Source organism: Lontra canadensis, unplaced genomic scaffold (genome assembly GCF_010015895.1).
Source record: "Lontra canadensis isolate GAN:19392208 unplaced genomic scaffold, GSC_riverotter_1.0 scaffold98, whole genome shotgun sequence".
NCBI classification, from domain to species: domain Eukaryota; kingdom Metazoa; phylum Chordata; class Mammalia; order Carnivora; family Mustelidae; genus Lontra; species Lontra canadensis.
The window spans coordinates 4,402,022-4,417,048 of NW_022631092.1; the positions used below are offsets into that span (position 1 = coordinate 4,402,022).

Here is a 15,027-nt window from a genome sequence, read left to right on the forward strand (position 1 = left end):
CCTTTATGTATGCCAGTTTCCTGCTTCCAAATTGCCATTCCCAAAGGCAATTTAAAATTTAGACATCTTGAAAGTGGTCACTCTGTAACGTAAATGTTAGCAATCTTTGTCTTTCAGACCTTGGAGCACACATTCGGAAAATATTGGCCCCAAGAATGAGTGACTTAGTGATTTAGCAGATTACTGAGTTAAGAGAAACCCCTGATGTGTTCCAGTCAGAAGATATACATGGAACATGAAGATGGTGAAATCTTTCCTTTGCCCATGAATGAGAATCTGAGCTTGGCTACACGTGGGCTGGAACATTTGGGTTTTCGTATTCTATATTTATTGGGTTATCTCAAGGCTAATGTCCCTAGCCCTTGTCTACAGAGTATGTATTGAGCATACACCCTGTTCTTGAACAGATGTATGTTGACCATGACTCACAGGTTTCGGCACCCGAGCACATGAGCGCAAGCATGGGTGGGCGAGGGCCTTCATTGGAGTGTTGCTCATTGTCCTGAGGCCCATCTTCCCCTTCTGGCTGGAGGTCCCTGATGTCGTCTTTGCCTTTGTTTGGGGGCATTCGCCACAGGTTTGGAGTCAGCCGCAGGTCGCCCGCCTCCATCGACAGGCAGAACACCCAGTCAGATATTGGCGGCAGCGGGAAATCTACACCCAGCTGGCAAAGAAGCGAGGACAGCATTGCTGACCAAATGGGTAAGTAACTAATTCCTACAAGCAGCAAGTTGCTTTTATCCCAATGTGATGTTGGCCACCTCTTGAACTCGTGACAGCATTCTGCGATAGAATACAGCATCGGTTAATACATGTGAAGGAGGATTAAGTCTTAGTTCAATTATGTATGAGTGAGGGCAGCAAATAAGACCTGAGAGAAAAGTCAAAGAATTCTAAGTGACTCCCTCCGCCCCATTTAGACATAGAAAGGCCATAGGAATTAGTTTTGTCACCGAGATTAAAATGCCGCACTGCCAAGCCCCTTGTGTCCTGAGTATCTCCCTCAGCCCTTGTTTGTTGGGTGGTGGCTGCCTACTCTCAGTGCCCTGGAGATTTGTTGGTATTCTTAATGTCAAGTTTAAAAAAACAAAACAGAAGTACAAAGTGGGAAGGAGATGCAGTTGCTGTTGGGTCCCATCTGTAGCGTGCTTAACATCTCGCTCCTCCCGCCTGGGCTGTTCCCCCCGGCTCTGCTATTAAGCTGTCAGCTGTGAACAGGTCCTAGCAGTAAAAAACAGCTGGATGGGGAGGATTCGCACTGGTGAGCCTCCGCTGGGATTTCTGGCACAGCCCTTTCTCTCGCTACGTGGAGCTGTTCCACAGTGACACCGTAACCCTCGTTGATACCATAAAATTTTGCCATGAAGCAAGACCAAGTCTGAAAACAGCCTTGGGGATTTAGTGTCAACACTGTACATCCATCTGGGACTCGAATCTGGACCGTGGGGTGGGTTTTTATTTTTTCCCCCTTTATCCTAGCTCTAGTAGCATTACCACCAGTGTGGGGTAAAAAGAAGGAAACTTCAGGGCCAAAAAAGGTAACTTTTAAGGCAAAGACCCATCTTTTTTTTTCCCTTTTTTGCAAATACATTGTTTTGCTCTGTTCTAATGACTATTACCCTGTAAATGTACCAATAAGCACAAACGTAGAAAGGAGTGGAGACGTATTTAGCTAAGCCAGGAAGTGAGGAAAAGAAATGTAATTCTCAGGTTCGGAAGATCTGCTTTGTTCCAGTAACTTCAGTGAGACATGCCTTGTTACCGGAGCCATCTGTCATTACCCACTCTCACGGCACCTACCCCCAACGCAGAAAACCTGAGCATTTTCCGATCTGCTGTTCTGCTCTTGACGGAATGTTTTTAATCCCATATGTTTTGATGCTGTTGAGATGGTAACGCCACATGTGAAAAGGATCCCTTCTTCAACATGACTTGAGCAGCTTTTTTTGGCTCCTAGTGTGGGCTTCAAGCAGAGCTGCGAGCAAGGTCTTTGTGCAGTGTTCAGAGCCCCACTTCCCACTCATGTGAAGTCACAAAGGTATCTTGGGACTGGAAAGGGTAATTGCAAGGTTCGTCCTAGACCCATATTCATTCTTTCACATAAACCTCCCTCTAGTCTTTTTTGCTTTGCGTTTGCTCTCATTTGGTGGCGTCCCACTCTCCATAGACGAGGCTCAGAAATTAATATCAATGAGTCTTTTTAATATAATTGTTCATCCTTTTAGTAAGATATGCCTTTTTGCTTGCTTACTTGCTTGCAAGTAAGAACCTGCCAGAGAAGCCTTTTCACCAACTGGTGGCCTTTCCATCCAAAATCGATGGCTTCAAATAAAATGTTAAAATAATTTTTTTTTCTAATTTTTTAAATTCTACCTTTCCCGAGGAATAACCTTGCTTTCTCTAACTGGAACATCAGACGGAATCTGGGCCTTGGTTGGTCTAAGCCATGCTAGGGAGAAACCAAGAAAAATAATTGCCCTGTTCTCATTACTCAGAGCACTGTACATTGCGTGTATCAAGGGCTGACCTTGATACACTCGATTTGTAAGAGCAATTCTCTAATGACTCTCAGGTCACTGAGTGAAAATGCTGAGGGGACTTTTTATCTGTTAGCCAGACCCACCCGTCTCTGTACCTCACGTGTGACACACTGGTGCCCTGGTGGAAGTGAGGGCTTGAGCGTAATTGGCTCACCCATCTCGGTGGGTTTCGTTTTTCTGCCTCTGCTTTCGGAGGTGGTCGAGAGTCAGAGTAAAAGAGGATGTTGCCCTGTCCTTTACATTCAGGAACGGTGTCGCAGAAGTCCAGGACTGTGGCTCTTAGCTCTCAGTGTGTTAAAGAAGCTAAATCGCTCACCTTTTACCTTTGGAACCCCACCTTGAACGCCGGCTTGGAGTCCGAAAGGAAGCAATTGTCTTAAGTAAACTAGTTGCTGTGTGTCTTTTCTGTTGTGCTTAGCTTACAGTTATAGAGGACCTCAGGATTTCAATTCTTTTGTCCTCGAGCAGCATGAATATACAGGTAAAATATTTCCAAAGTGTCCTGGTAAGTAACACGTGATTGCATCCGTGCCTGTCTAGGTAATGTAGACCAAGCTAGGTTAGCCACACTTGGCAATGAACAAATTTCATAAATTGAATCCATATAGTCTCTACTTTCCCCCAAAACCAAAAGTTGATTCCTAACTTTGCCGCGTTGTCCATGGCCTTTGGTTTGGTGGTACTTGGCTCTGCTACTGTGTATGACGTGACACACTGTCACCAGCTGCAAGCTTCACCCATCAGCCACTTAGTTTCTGACATGCTGTCTATTGTGTAAACTCTCAACAAGCTTATCGCTGAAATTCAGAGTTTGCTGGTCAGTGACCTGAGAGATGCAATGGCAAGCCGTCTTCATTTGTCAACATGTGCTCGTACCTGTGTAGCGCCTGCCCCATAATGTCCTGTGCTGTATTCCAGAGCCGACGTGCCATCTCCCCGCAGTATCAAAGGTACTGCCTGCTTTCCGAGAGAGCCCCAGTGGGAGATTAATGCGGCAGGATCCGGTGGTCCACTTGTCTCCAAACAAACAAGGGCATGTAAGTTACCCGTAAAATAATGAAAATGATAAGATTCCTCGCAACGTACCTTCCATGCAATGTGAAAATGGCACAGGCGTGCTTTGCTGTTTCTTCCGTGTGGTCAAAGAAGCCATTCTGGCGGGAGGTGGGCATTTACCGCTCTGGCCCTGAAATTTCTGTTGCCGGTGGCCCTACGGTTGCTTTGAGATAAACTCAAATTCATCTGTGGTATGTACCTGCCACCCCCACAGATCTGGATGGAAGGCCACATGATGCATTCACAAGGAGTCCTAAAGTATTGGGAACAGAAAGTGCTAAACATGTCTTATTTGCTTCCACAAAGGCAAGCAGGGGATATGGTTGAAGCAGCCATCCAGGGACAGAGAGCTTCTGACAGTTGCCTTTCCTGCTTCTCTTGTCTTGTGTAGCTACACGCATTTTTGTTTGGCCATACTTCTACATAATTCCTGATCACGTACGGGTAGAATGAGGGATCAGAGGTTTTGCACATGTAAGTTGTGCTCTAGTAAAATGAGCATGAAGCTACAGAAACAGAGCGCATGCCCGTGGCCAAGCACCCTGCACTAGGCTGCGTGGTGAGAGACTTACTGCAGAAATGTGATGTGGTCGTAGTTCTACTTGTAAGTGATAAATTACCCCATTCGTCAGTTTCCCTTCCCTCATTAACACCTTTATATTGGGGACACAGTGAAATAATATTTTGAATAGATTGAGTTAGATTAAATATATTCTTAAAATTAAGTTCACCTGTTTCTTTTACTTTTTTAAATGTGGCTACTATAAAGTTTAAAATTACAATGTAGTTCCTATTATGTTCCTATAGAAATCTGTTACGTAGTTTATACCCTCAGCACATCTCGTTTGGGACTAACCACAAAGTGCTCAGTAGCCATACATGGCGAGGGGCCCCCAAATCCCACAGCACAGATCCAGAGCTAAGGAAGTTCAGCCCCGCAAACATAAGAGTAAAGGAAGGCCTCGTAACACAAGTGGTGGTGTGGCAAACAAACTGGAGTGCACCTGTGAAGTAGCAGGTAGATTGGTTCTTGTTTAAGAAGGGATCGTTCATTTGAAGTGAAATTTTTGCGTCCTCCTCCTGCTCCTTCCCCTCACCTGTGAAGAGCGTGTCCCTTCCTCAGGCAACATATGCACACACGTGCATGTAGTTCCTTCTGTCCCCTTTTCACTCAATCTCTACCAGGTATCTGGACATGCTGTCTCCTACCTAATTTAAAATAATACTTTATTCAGATACCTTTTGAAGTCTTATTTCTTGGGTAAACTGTAGAATGTTCTAGGCAACCAAGCAAGCTACCGTGTGGAAAGGGTTCTGTACACCTTTTGATTGAGATAATTCCCATACCATAATATTCACCCATCTGAAGTATGCAACTCAGTGGGTTTTCGTATATTCACAGAGGTGTGCACCCATCACGGCGATCCCGTTCCCTCCAAGCCCTTGACCACCACTCATCCACTGTCTGTCTCTGTGGACGTGCCTGTTCTAGACATTTCCTATGAGTGGAATCAGACAATATGTGGCCTTTTGTGAGTGGCTTCCTGCACTCAGCACAACACTCTTAAGGCTCCTCTGTGTTACGGCATGTGTTTGTACTTCATTTCTTTCTGTGACTGAGTAATATCCCATTGAATGGATATACCACGTTTTTAAATCAGGTGGCGGACATTGGAGTTGTTTCTGCATTTTGGCTGTGATGAATAATGCAGTTGTAAATACTCATTTAGGTTTTTCATGAACACATTTTCAGCTCTCTTCGGTAGATACTGAGAATGGGATTGTAATTGTTTTCCCACAGCAGCTGTCCCATTTTACATTCCCACCAACAGAGCCAACCATCATTCCTCTCTGCCTTTTTGGTTAGAACATCCTAGTGGGTGAAGTGTTGTTTCCCTGTGGGGTTTTACACCTCTCTAGAGACTGGAGATCGCGAGCATCTTTTTGTGTTTGTTGGCTATGCGATACAATCTTTGGAGAAATGTCTATTCAAATCCTTTGCCCATTTTTTAATTGGATTTCTTGAAGCACAAAAATTTTTAGTTTTGATGAAATCCAGTTTATTGTTTCTTTTTATCTTTTGTGCTTTTGGTGTCATATCCAAGAAACCATTGCATACATAGGTCATGAAGATGTATACGTACGTTTCCTTCTAAGAGTCTGATGGTTTTAGCTCCTACATTTAGGCCTTTGATCTTTTTGAGTTTATTTTTCTGTGTGGTAAGGATCCAGCTTCATTCTTTTCTTCTGCATGCAGATATCCGGTTGTCCTCGCACCATGATTTCTCCCATTGAATTGTCCTGGCATCTCTGCATAAATTTTCCCTCTAAGCACTCCTTGGAAAGAGAGTGGTGTTCTAAAGAGCCACCAGTTGGGGAAGGAGAAGGAGATCTCTTTAGGGATAAGTCTTATGTTCTGCCTTGTTTCCACTCCGAGTGGTAGGACTTTTGGAATCCAGCATACTTTCTGATTAAGGTGATCTCAATACTATTGATATTTTAGCCCAAGTGAATGAAAAATGGATTCTTTAAAAAACCTGTCTCTAGCGTTCTTTGCCACAAATGCTGCAAATGGGTTTGTCCAGGCACCTCCTGTTTTTCTTTGGCTTGTTGTCATTGGAATTTTTGTGCCTTGAGAACCCCATAACCAGGCACGGGCCAGGAGGTGCTTCTCCCTCGCGTTCTAGCGCTTAAGTCAGTCTCGCTTCCCTTGCAGTCCGATAGCCACTACTCAAGCCACTCCAGCAGCAATACCCTCTCCAGCAACGCATCGAGCGCCCACAGTGACGAGAAGTGGTATGATGGGGACCGCACCGAATCGGAACTCAACAGCTACAACTATCTGCAGGGCACCTCTGCCGACAGCGGCATCGACACCACCTCCTACGGCCCCAGCCACGGCAGCACGGCCTCCCTGGGGGCCGCCACGTCGTCCCCTCGCTCGGGGCCAGGCAAGGAGAAGGTGGCCCCCCTGTGGCACAGCTCCAGCGAAGTGATCTCCCTGGCAGATCGGACTTTAGAGACAGAGAGCCTCGGCATGGAGCGGAAGGCAGAGTCCTCCCTGAGCCTGGATATCCACAGCAAGAGCCAGGCCGGCTCAAACCCGCTGACCAGGGAGAACAGCACTTTCAGCATAAACGATGCCGCATCCCACACAAGGTAATGCTGTCCCCCGCTGCCTCGGCCGCTGCACCCAGCCTGGTCCTGAGTCCAGCGGCTAGCCTCATCCCGCCTTCCTGCACCCACCAGTGTCCAAAGAAGGGGGTTCTGAGGCAGTGACGCCCTTTTTACGTTGGCCTTGTATCTGCCACCCGACACTTGATTCCTACCATCCCAACACATTATCTTTCACTGCAAATAGACAATAGAAAAGTTCGCAGACTTAGTCTTCATGAAGTCGTGTTTGATGTTATAAAAGACTTTCTTCTGTACCAGAATCAGAGAAGAATTTTAGAATTCTGGCTGTCAGGTAGTGATAAAGAATGAAACAGTCTTTTAAAGACACTAAAAGAGAATCTTGAGCATATTTTTTAAAAGAAAGGGGTCCTTCTAGACTAACGTGGCTTTATTTATGACGCCGGACACATCCTCCACCCTGCCTCTCCGTCACAGAGCATCACTCAGCCCGTGTTCGCATGATAATTCTTTTTCAGGAAGTGCCTCCTGACAGTGATGTGTTGACTGGGGGCAGGGGAGTGTCCAGTAGAAAAGTGGGACTAAAATTAGACATTGAATCTACCTTTCTGAATAAAAAAAGTACATATTCTCCAATCTCTGATAGGCAAGATAAATGCCATTTTCCATTTCCTCTTGGATTTGAGCCTAAAATCCAAAGTATGGCAAGATTCTTCCGTTTCAAGGAGGAAATATTCCACCATGATGTTTTTGGGCCTATTAATGTCTGTGGTGGTTTCTCCTTTTGCCTTTTGTTGTTGCCGGTCATTGATCAGTTTGCCTGACAGCACCTAACCTTGCTGTCCGCTGGGCTTCCTTTATCATTACGCCCTGAAGAAAAGTAGCAGAGAAACTGAATTTAGTTTTTCTTTTTTGATGGGAATCTAGGCACATAAATTGTCAGTAAACCCCAGATAATCTAGATGACAGAGGATGCCCTCTGTGTAATGTGGATTTATTTAATGTGGTCGGGGAAATAGTTCTCTCGTTGTGTCTGTACCGTTACTGATGAGGTTCTTTTTTTTTAAGATTTTATTTATTTATTTGACAGAGAGAGATCGCAGGTAGACAGAGAGAGAGACGAGGGAGCAGGCTCCCTGCAGAGCAGAGAGCCAGATGCGGGGCTTGATCCCAGGACCCTGGGATCATGACCTGAGCCGAAGGCAGAGGCTTTAACCCACTGAGCCACCCAGTTGTAACGTAGACCTAGGGTCACATGAAGGAGAACTATGGCAATTTGAGGCCACACCTTCTCCTCGACTAATCCTGTGCCCTAACTCAGACTGTTTTTCAGTTCCGAATAGTTTCTGTGTGGCTTCTAGGTTTAGCTCGACTCCTGTCTTTTTGGTGTTCAGTTGTTTTGAAAGGAGTTATCTTTTTAAGAATGATATTCCAGGGACACCTGGACGGCTAAGTCAGTTAAGTGTCTGCTTTTGGCTTGGGTCATGATCTCAGGGTCCTGGAATGGAGCCCCACATCGGGGGGGGGGGTCCCTGCTCAGTGGGGAGTCTGCTTCTTCCTCTTCCTCTGCCCCTTCCTGACTTGTACGCATGTGCCCACGTGCTCTCTCTCTCTCTCTCTCTCTCTCTCACTTTCTCAAATAAAATTTTTGAAAAATGATATTCCATTTGGGGATATATATGTCTGGTCTAATTTGGTGGCAGAAGAAAGTCAAGTTATGGAGGTCTTATCTGGAATAGCATCCCCGTGGAGTAAGGTTGACAGGCTGGGCCTCTGAAGCCAAAGCCCAAGATGTTAGCTGTGCCATCTAACACATGCCGGGGACTACAGAGTTCCCCCCGTGAAAAGTAGGGTTTGTATAATCTGGGCTTGCATTATCTGAATGTGCTGACGGGGGCTGCCTAAAGGCCTCAAAGGATTATCTAAATTTTCTGCTTCAAACTGACCATGCAGAGATCATTGAAATCATCATTTGGAAATAACTCTTCTGTCAAAAGTCAAACTTCGTAGAGAAGAATGTGGCCTTTCAGGGTGGGTGGAGGGCTTCCCACCCGCTGACAGGTTGAGTCACAGTCATTGCTAGATTCTGGTAAGCAGGGATGCTTTGTGCCTTCAGTCTGTTGATCTTGGCAGAGGGAGCTGGATAATCAGAGCTTCTGCAAACTTCCTTCTCTGAAGGAAAGAGGGACTTAGCCACCAAATGCACGGTGCTGGAGAAACCAAAATCACTGCAAATTAGAGTGTGCGTGTCCTCAGAAGACCAGAATAGCAATTGATGTGGAGATCTCTTGACGATGCAGAAAAGAGCTCGTACCTGGGACTTGGTGACAGAATCTGAATTGCAGTGATTAAGTTCCACCACGTGTTTCTGGCTGGGCTGTGTTCCTACCCCTCTGTCCTCCAGTCTCACTGCGGATGACCGTGCAGGTTTTTGGTGGCCCCCCAGGAGAACTGCATTAATGTAAGTTGGTAACTACACAGGCTTGTCCTCTTTGCGTATCATGAAGAGAAACCACACGCACGGGTAACTTTCTACAGTTCAGTCTGTCCATGGCTCTGAAGTGTTGCTCCCTAGAATATACATGTGTTTTCTATGAAGTTTGGAAATTTAGGGAGAGATTTTTTGTGTTTTGCGATGGCGATTTCACTTTGAGGTCTTAAACCATTCCAAAAATAAAATAAAATGGTTTATGGTGACCATAAGAGAGATGAAGACCTTTCCAGTTTTAGCACACTCTTACCAGGGTAACTGGGGGTGGCTCAGGCGGTTAAGCATCCAACTGTTGATCTCAGCTCAGGTCTTGATCTTAGCATCGTGAGTCCAAGCCCCGCGTTGGGGCCCCACGACCAGCATGGAGCCTGCTCTAAAAAAAATAAAAATAAATAAAAGTAAAAGACTCTTACCAGCTGGGCTCTTCTTTTTCTTAGAGTTCTGGCCTGGGCGGTAGGCAGTGCTGGTTTGTGTGGTGACCAAAGACCCCTTAGTTAGCATATGGTGCTCTCGTCCCGCATAACCAGTGATATTACTGCCGTCAGAACCAGATTCAGGAGCACACGTTATAAAGCTGAAAACTCCCTTCTTAGGTACAAATCCACATTTCTTCTGTAACGTCCTGACTTCCACAACCCCCCTCATGTGCCAGCCATTCTGCCATATCCTCCTGATGCCTGTAGCCCCTCGGAGCTCGGCAGCCAAGGCGTTCCCACGCATGCGGTGACATCCTTTCCCCCTGATGTCCAGCACTAGACTGTTTCCCACCCACTGTCCATCCTGAGCACCTCTCCGTACCGTGTGCCACCATGAGCGTAGTTCGGAGTGCTCAGGACGTCGCAGTCCTCAGATAGGAACAACTTGTTCCTTAAAGTTCCCACCTTTTTGAGTGCTGTGAAATGTGTAAGCCTGACGATTCACAGACCTGTACCCCTAGGCCAAATAATACATTATATGTTAATAAAAAAAAGTTCCCACCTTTTGCCTGATGACTCCTCAGGCCCTCCACCAATAATCCAATTCAAAACTAACATAAATCCTCTACTCCCAACTACAACTGTATCTCAAAGCTTGTTGTAGAGAAGTGTCCGTATTCGCACAGAGGTGTGCTGCTTTTATGAATAGGTATATGGAGAAGAGTATACAAAAGTCCCGGGACAGCGTGAACATTGAGTGAAGTCATCTCTACGTAAGGTTTGTTTCATCTGCAAAATACAGCTGGGGAGAACTTTTTAATAGTGTCCATGCAAGTATCAGTCACTATCTGGATGTCAGTTGGTCAGTATCTGACATTCACTAAAAGGGCTGATTTCAGTCCAGGAAAAATGCCTGCCCCTGGTCATCAGTACAGTTCAATTTCATGACTGTGCTTTTTCTGGCTGACTTAATAAGTTCACTAGTCATGCCAGGAAAGCGGTAGGTTTCTTTAGAGTAGAGGTAAAGAAGGACTTCTTCGATTGAGTTCACATAGAACAGCAGGATGTGCCTCGGCCTCCTGGAGTGCCCTGGACTGTCTGTGTGCCGCTGAGTCTGCGTTAGAGCCGGCGTGTCTGCCTTTCATTCTCTGCCCTCTTTGGCATAGAAATACGCCTTCTTTGTTTAGAAATTATTCTGCTGTCTTTATTCTGCTAACGTTTCTTTCTCAAATCTCTCCTGCCTGGAATTTCTTTTTTTTTTTAATTGCGGACAATGAATTGCCTCTCATCTGTGCTTTTTTCTTAAGATGAGAATATTATTTTTCTAAGTGTTATGAGCTAATTCAGAATTTGAATGTGAAGCCTCTGAAATGATAAACCCAGAACTTATCTTCAACATGTGGTTGGTTCTGCTTGTCTTAAGTTGGTTGGGTCATTTTCATTGGTCATTTCTTCTTTGGTCTGACACACTGTGGACATTCTGGATTATTGTATTTTGCTTTTACCTAGCAGAACTTGTACAGATTTGTGCTAAGCTGTTGTGCCCCATTTCTTTCAGTTTATGGGAGTGGGTGATTATTTTATCCAGAATACAGTGCTGTCCAGTTAACCTCAAAGACTAAGAAACAGAACCACTGTGGTTGAAATTTCAAGAGAACATTGAGAAAATGAGACCTCTCTCAAGCCACAGACATCAGATGGCTTGATGGGGCACTCACTGCCAGAAGGTTTATTACCACTCTGATCTGCGATGCAGCTAATTCATTCATCCAGTCAATATGGACAGCCCCAATTCTCCCAATGCCATTAAATCATCAGACCAAAAGGAATTTGGAAGGAACTGAGTCCATCCCTTGTCCTATTGAAACCATCCTGCCAGGATCAGAACTTGCCCAGCTGCCTCAAATGTGGGGAGAGGGAAGATGATCCCAAACAGAGGCCATGTCCTCTCTGAGCAATTCCTGTGCTTATCGTGTCCTCTCCTTCTTCAAAACTTCGTCCTGTGTCTACCTACCTGAAATTCCTCTCACTGCAGCTTAAATGCACAATTAAGAGAGACTAAATGGTTTCTCTGAGCTGAGTTTTTCCTAAACATTAAGATTTTTGAAGGCTAAGATTATAAAAATTGTAGATATCAATAAGAAACCATGTGCAAAATATACAAAATATACATACGTATATATATACGTATATATGTGTGTGTGTGTGTATGTATACACACATCTTTTTTTTTTTTTTAAGAAATATTTTTTAAGAAATTTTGTAACAGTTCTCCACCCCCAGGCAAGTTGAGAGGGGAATGGGGGGAAAGTAGGTTTGTATCCTGAGATGGTGGTACAGGTCTCATTCTGCCACTCAACAGCCCTCATGGTCAGGGCATTTCACCACGTGGGTCGCTTATCTGGGATTGAATAACACCTGGCCTACTTAACAAAATGGTTGTTTTTCTATGTCTGTGAGAATAAGAAAAGGTTATCAAGTGTATTGCAAACTGTAAATTTTCTTTTGAGGTGAAAGGCTTTTGGCATTTCCTTTTTAAGCTCTCTATCACCTGCCTTAATGAGGTTTATCTTGCTCCTTTTCCTTCAACAAACATGGATCTCCCACAGGTCCTATAATTGTCTTTTATGTGTCTCATTCTACAATTACATTTTTGCTTCTCAAGCTCCCTGCTTTTTCTTTTTCCTTTTTAGATGCCAAACCTGAACGTGACATTCTTCTCAGCTGTGCTTAAAAAAATGATAATATTTGTAGTTCTCTTATTAGCTCCCTCCTATCTAGCTCGGCATTGCAGCCTTGTTCAGCTTGTGGTCCACTGTGACCCCTGAAGCCCCTTCTACTGTGTATGCCTAGGCACCCACTTCCCTACGCTTTATATATCAGTGTGCCCTTGGACTTACTAAATATCTTGTGTTGTTTGTTTTTTAATTTGAATTCTAGTTAGTTAACCTACAGGGCAATATTGGCTTCACAGCATTCAGTGCTCATCAAATAAGTATCTTATGTTCTAGATGAATAGTTTTCTTTACCATAATTATTTGGACATCCCCTTTGCCAGCTTAATCATTCCTGTTTCTTCTCCCCGATCCTTTAGAATGAGGCTTCTCAAGCCCTCCTAAATTCTGGAGCCCAGTCTTGGACAGAATCAGCTAGTGTTGAACACAGCGGAAGCAGGAGTCCTCCTTAAACATATCCTCCACATTATCTGTCACCCAGAGGCTTAAGTATTTGTTATTTGTACAAGTAATCACAGGAAACCCGATCCCCTCCCCTTGATGTTTGGCCAGCATTCAGCCTTCATGCAGATTTTGTCGTAGCCATTACACTGGTGACTAATTGCTGGTCTCCCCGTCTGTAGCACACCCAGCCTGTCTAAACTCTGTCCCTCTGTGTCATGCCTGGAGGGCAGATGACTCCAAGTATTTCCTTCGGCAGCTTTTGGCAGCGCGAGAGCAAGCATAGCCAGTGTGTCCCACAGGAGGTGGTGGCCTCGGTGACAGTGCAGACGTGCGGGACGGCTCCCCAGGCCCTCAGAGCTCTGGTATTTGGGCTTTTGTCTCCTGACACTCAGGCTTCTCCATCCTCCGTGGGTTATCCCTTTGCAAGGTCCGCAAGCAGAGGTAGCCCCTCCTCCATGACGCGGTACAGGTCGTGACTCTCAGATAGGTCGTCTAGCATCTTCTCCTAGGAGGTTTGACCACGGCTGGGAAGGTGAAATCACCAGCTCGTGGGGCACTGGGTTCATGGTTTCACTGGGCTGAGACAAGAAGCTGGGATGGACTGCCCCACGTGTCCAGTTACCCCGTGGCCTCCTTTCTTTTTGTGTGAGGTAGTGCATGTGTCCGTGCAGCTCTCGTCCTTTTCCAAAATTCATGTCCTGGAATGACCAGACAAATGAAACCTGATCCATTTTGAGGAAAGGGGAAATGCCCTATAGTTTGTATGAGAAGTAAAGCTGGTGGCCCCTTCATGTGGCATCCAGGAGCCCCCGACCGGATGGCTCAGTTTGGCCATACTCACAGTGAATCTCACTTCTGATACAGTGAGAAAAGTCACGGGTGTTGTGTCTGTCACGTCCTAACATAGCGATTGCTGTTCTCTTTCTGTTCTATCCGGCTCTCTCATTACCTTCCTCCACAACTCCCGTGGAGAGATCTAATTTGCCCAGGGGACCACCAGATTGCAGCGTATTGAATTAACATGAAATCTGCGGGATGGTGAAACAATGCAGCCACACAGTTCCCCCTGTTCAAGGGAGCTGATGGCTTCATTGTAGTTGTTTTGTAATTAAAGCCGCCTCCGAAGTGCTCAGGGCCAGCGGGGTGGGCAGCTTCAAGGAGCCCCACCACCAGCAGGGCCCAGGAACGGGGCTGCAAAACGAGAGGAGCCCACCCATTTTAGGGTGGGGGGAGGTGAGAGGCTAACACAGTAGTTTGTAAACCTCTAGGGACATGGGAATCTTTGGGGATTCCTCCAGATTCCTGGGGCTCTCGAAGATCTGACATAAGCCAAGGAATCTGCATTTACATCAATCCCTGCAGGTGGCCACAGTCATGGCTGGAGGAACACTGCTCCAGGGGCTTCAGCGTTTCACCTTTTTTTTTTCTTTTTTAGATTTTTATTTATTTGAGAGAGAGAGGGAGAGAAAGTGTGTGCAGGGGGGTGGGGCAGAGGGAGAAGCAGTCTCCCTGATGAGCAAGGAGCCCGATGAGGGACTCGAGCCCGGACCCTGGGATCATGACCGGAGCGGACGGCAGACGCTTAACCAACTGAGCTACCCAGGCGCCCCGCAGCTTCCCTTTCTTGATGTTGACGATAAGAAGTTGGATTTTGATGATGTCATAACAGTCTGAATAAGTCAAGTGATTTGAGCAGTTCTCAATCAGTGTGCTCACTTAGGGGGAGATTCCACAAGAATCCATACTCTAGGCACCAGCCCAGCTCTTATCAAATTAAAATATCTGGGATTGGAGCCCAAGAATGTGTGTTTTGAAAGCTCCCAGGTGATCTTCATGTGCCTACTTGGAATTAGAGGCCAAGTGTACCAGAGTCTCACCTTGCTTCATGCTGTGAGTGGTATACATTAAAGAAGGAAGCACTGCTGATGAATTATTCATTTGTTTTTACTTTTGCTTTTGTTCCCAAATCTAATCAGTTGTTAAGTAGGGCTGTCTTGATTATAACCATTAGTGAATAAAAGTGCGCTGTAATTTCACACCTGAGAGCTAGTGCCAGCCATCACGTTCACAGATAAAACCCGATAATCGGGGTCTATGGTCTTACTTAAGCAATCATCCTTTTAAGACTATGCTTAGAAGCATAATCTGTAGATTTAATTATTTCTTGCAATAAAAATAAAGCAACACCTAGTTTTGAATACAGCCTGAGT

At 45.4% G+C, this 15,027-nt stretch overlaps 1 protein-coding gene across 6 annotated transcripts in view; it reads left to right on the plus strand.

Annotated features, from left to right (window-relative positions):
• Positions 1 to 15,027, plus strand: part of SIPA1L1 (signal induced proliferation associated 1 like 1) — a 179,684-nt gene that overhangs the window by 137,950 nt on the left and 26,707 nt on the right. For 4 of the 6 annotated variants that reach the window (XR_004380275.1, XM_032837370.1, XM_032837372.1 and 1 more), the window contains exons 12-15: positions 578 to 702; positions 2,959 to 3,021; positions 3,459 to 3,577; positions 6,313 to 6,755. Coding sequence is in view for 5 of the 6 variants with exons in the window: in XM_032837370.1 (XP_032693261.1) it covers positions 578 to 702; positions 2,959 to 3,021; positions 3,459 to 3,577; positions 6,313 to 6,755 (750 nt within the window). In the remaining variant the exon portion in view is untranslated. The remainder of the gene's footprint in view (positions 1 to 577; positions 703 to 2,958; positions 3,022 to 3,458; positions 3,578 to 6,312; positions 6,756 to 15,027) is intronic. The other 2 variants (XM_032837373.1, XM_032837375.1) reach the window with 1 other exon arrangement.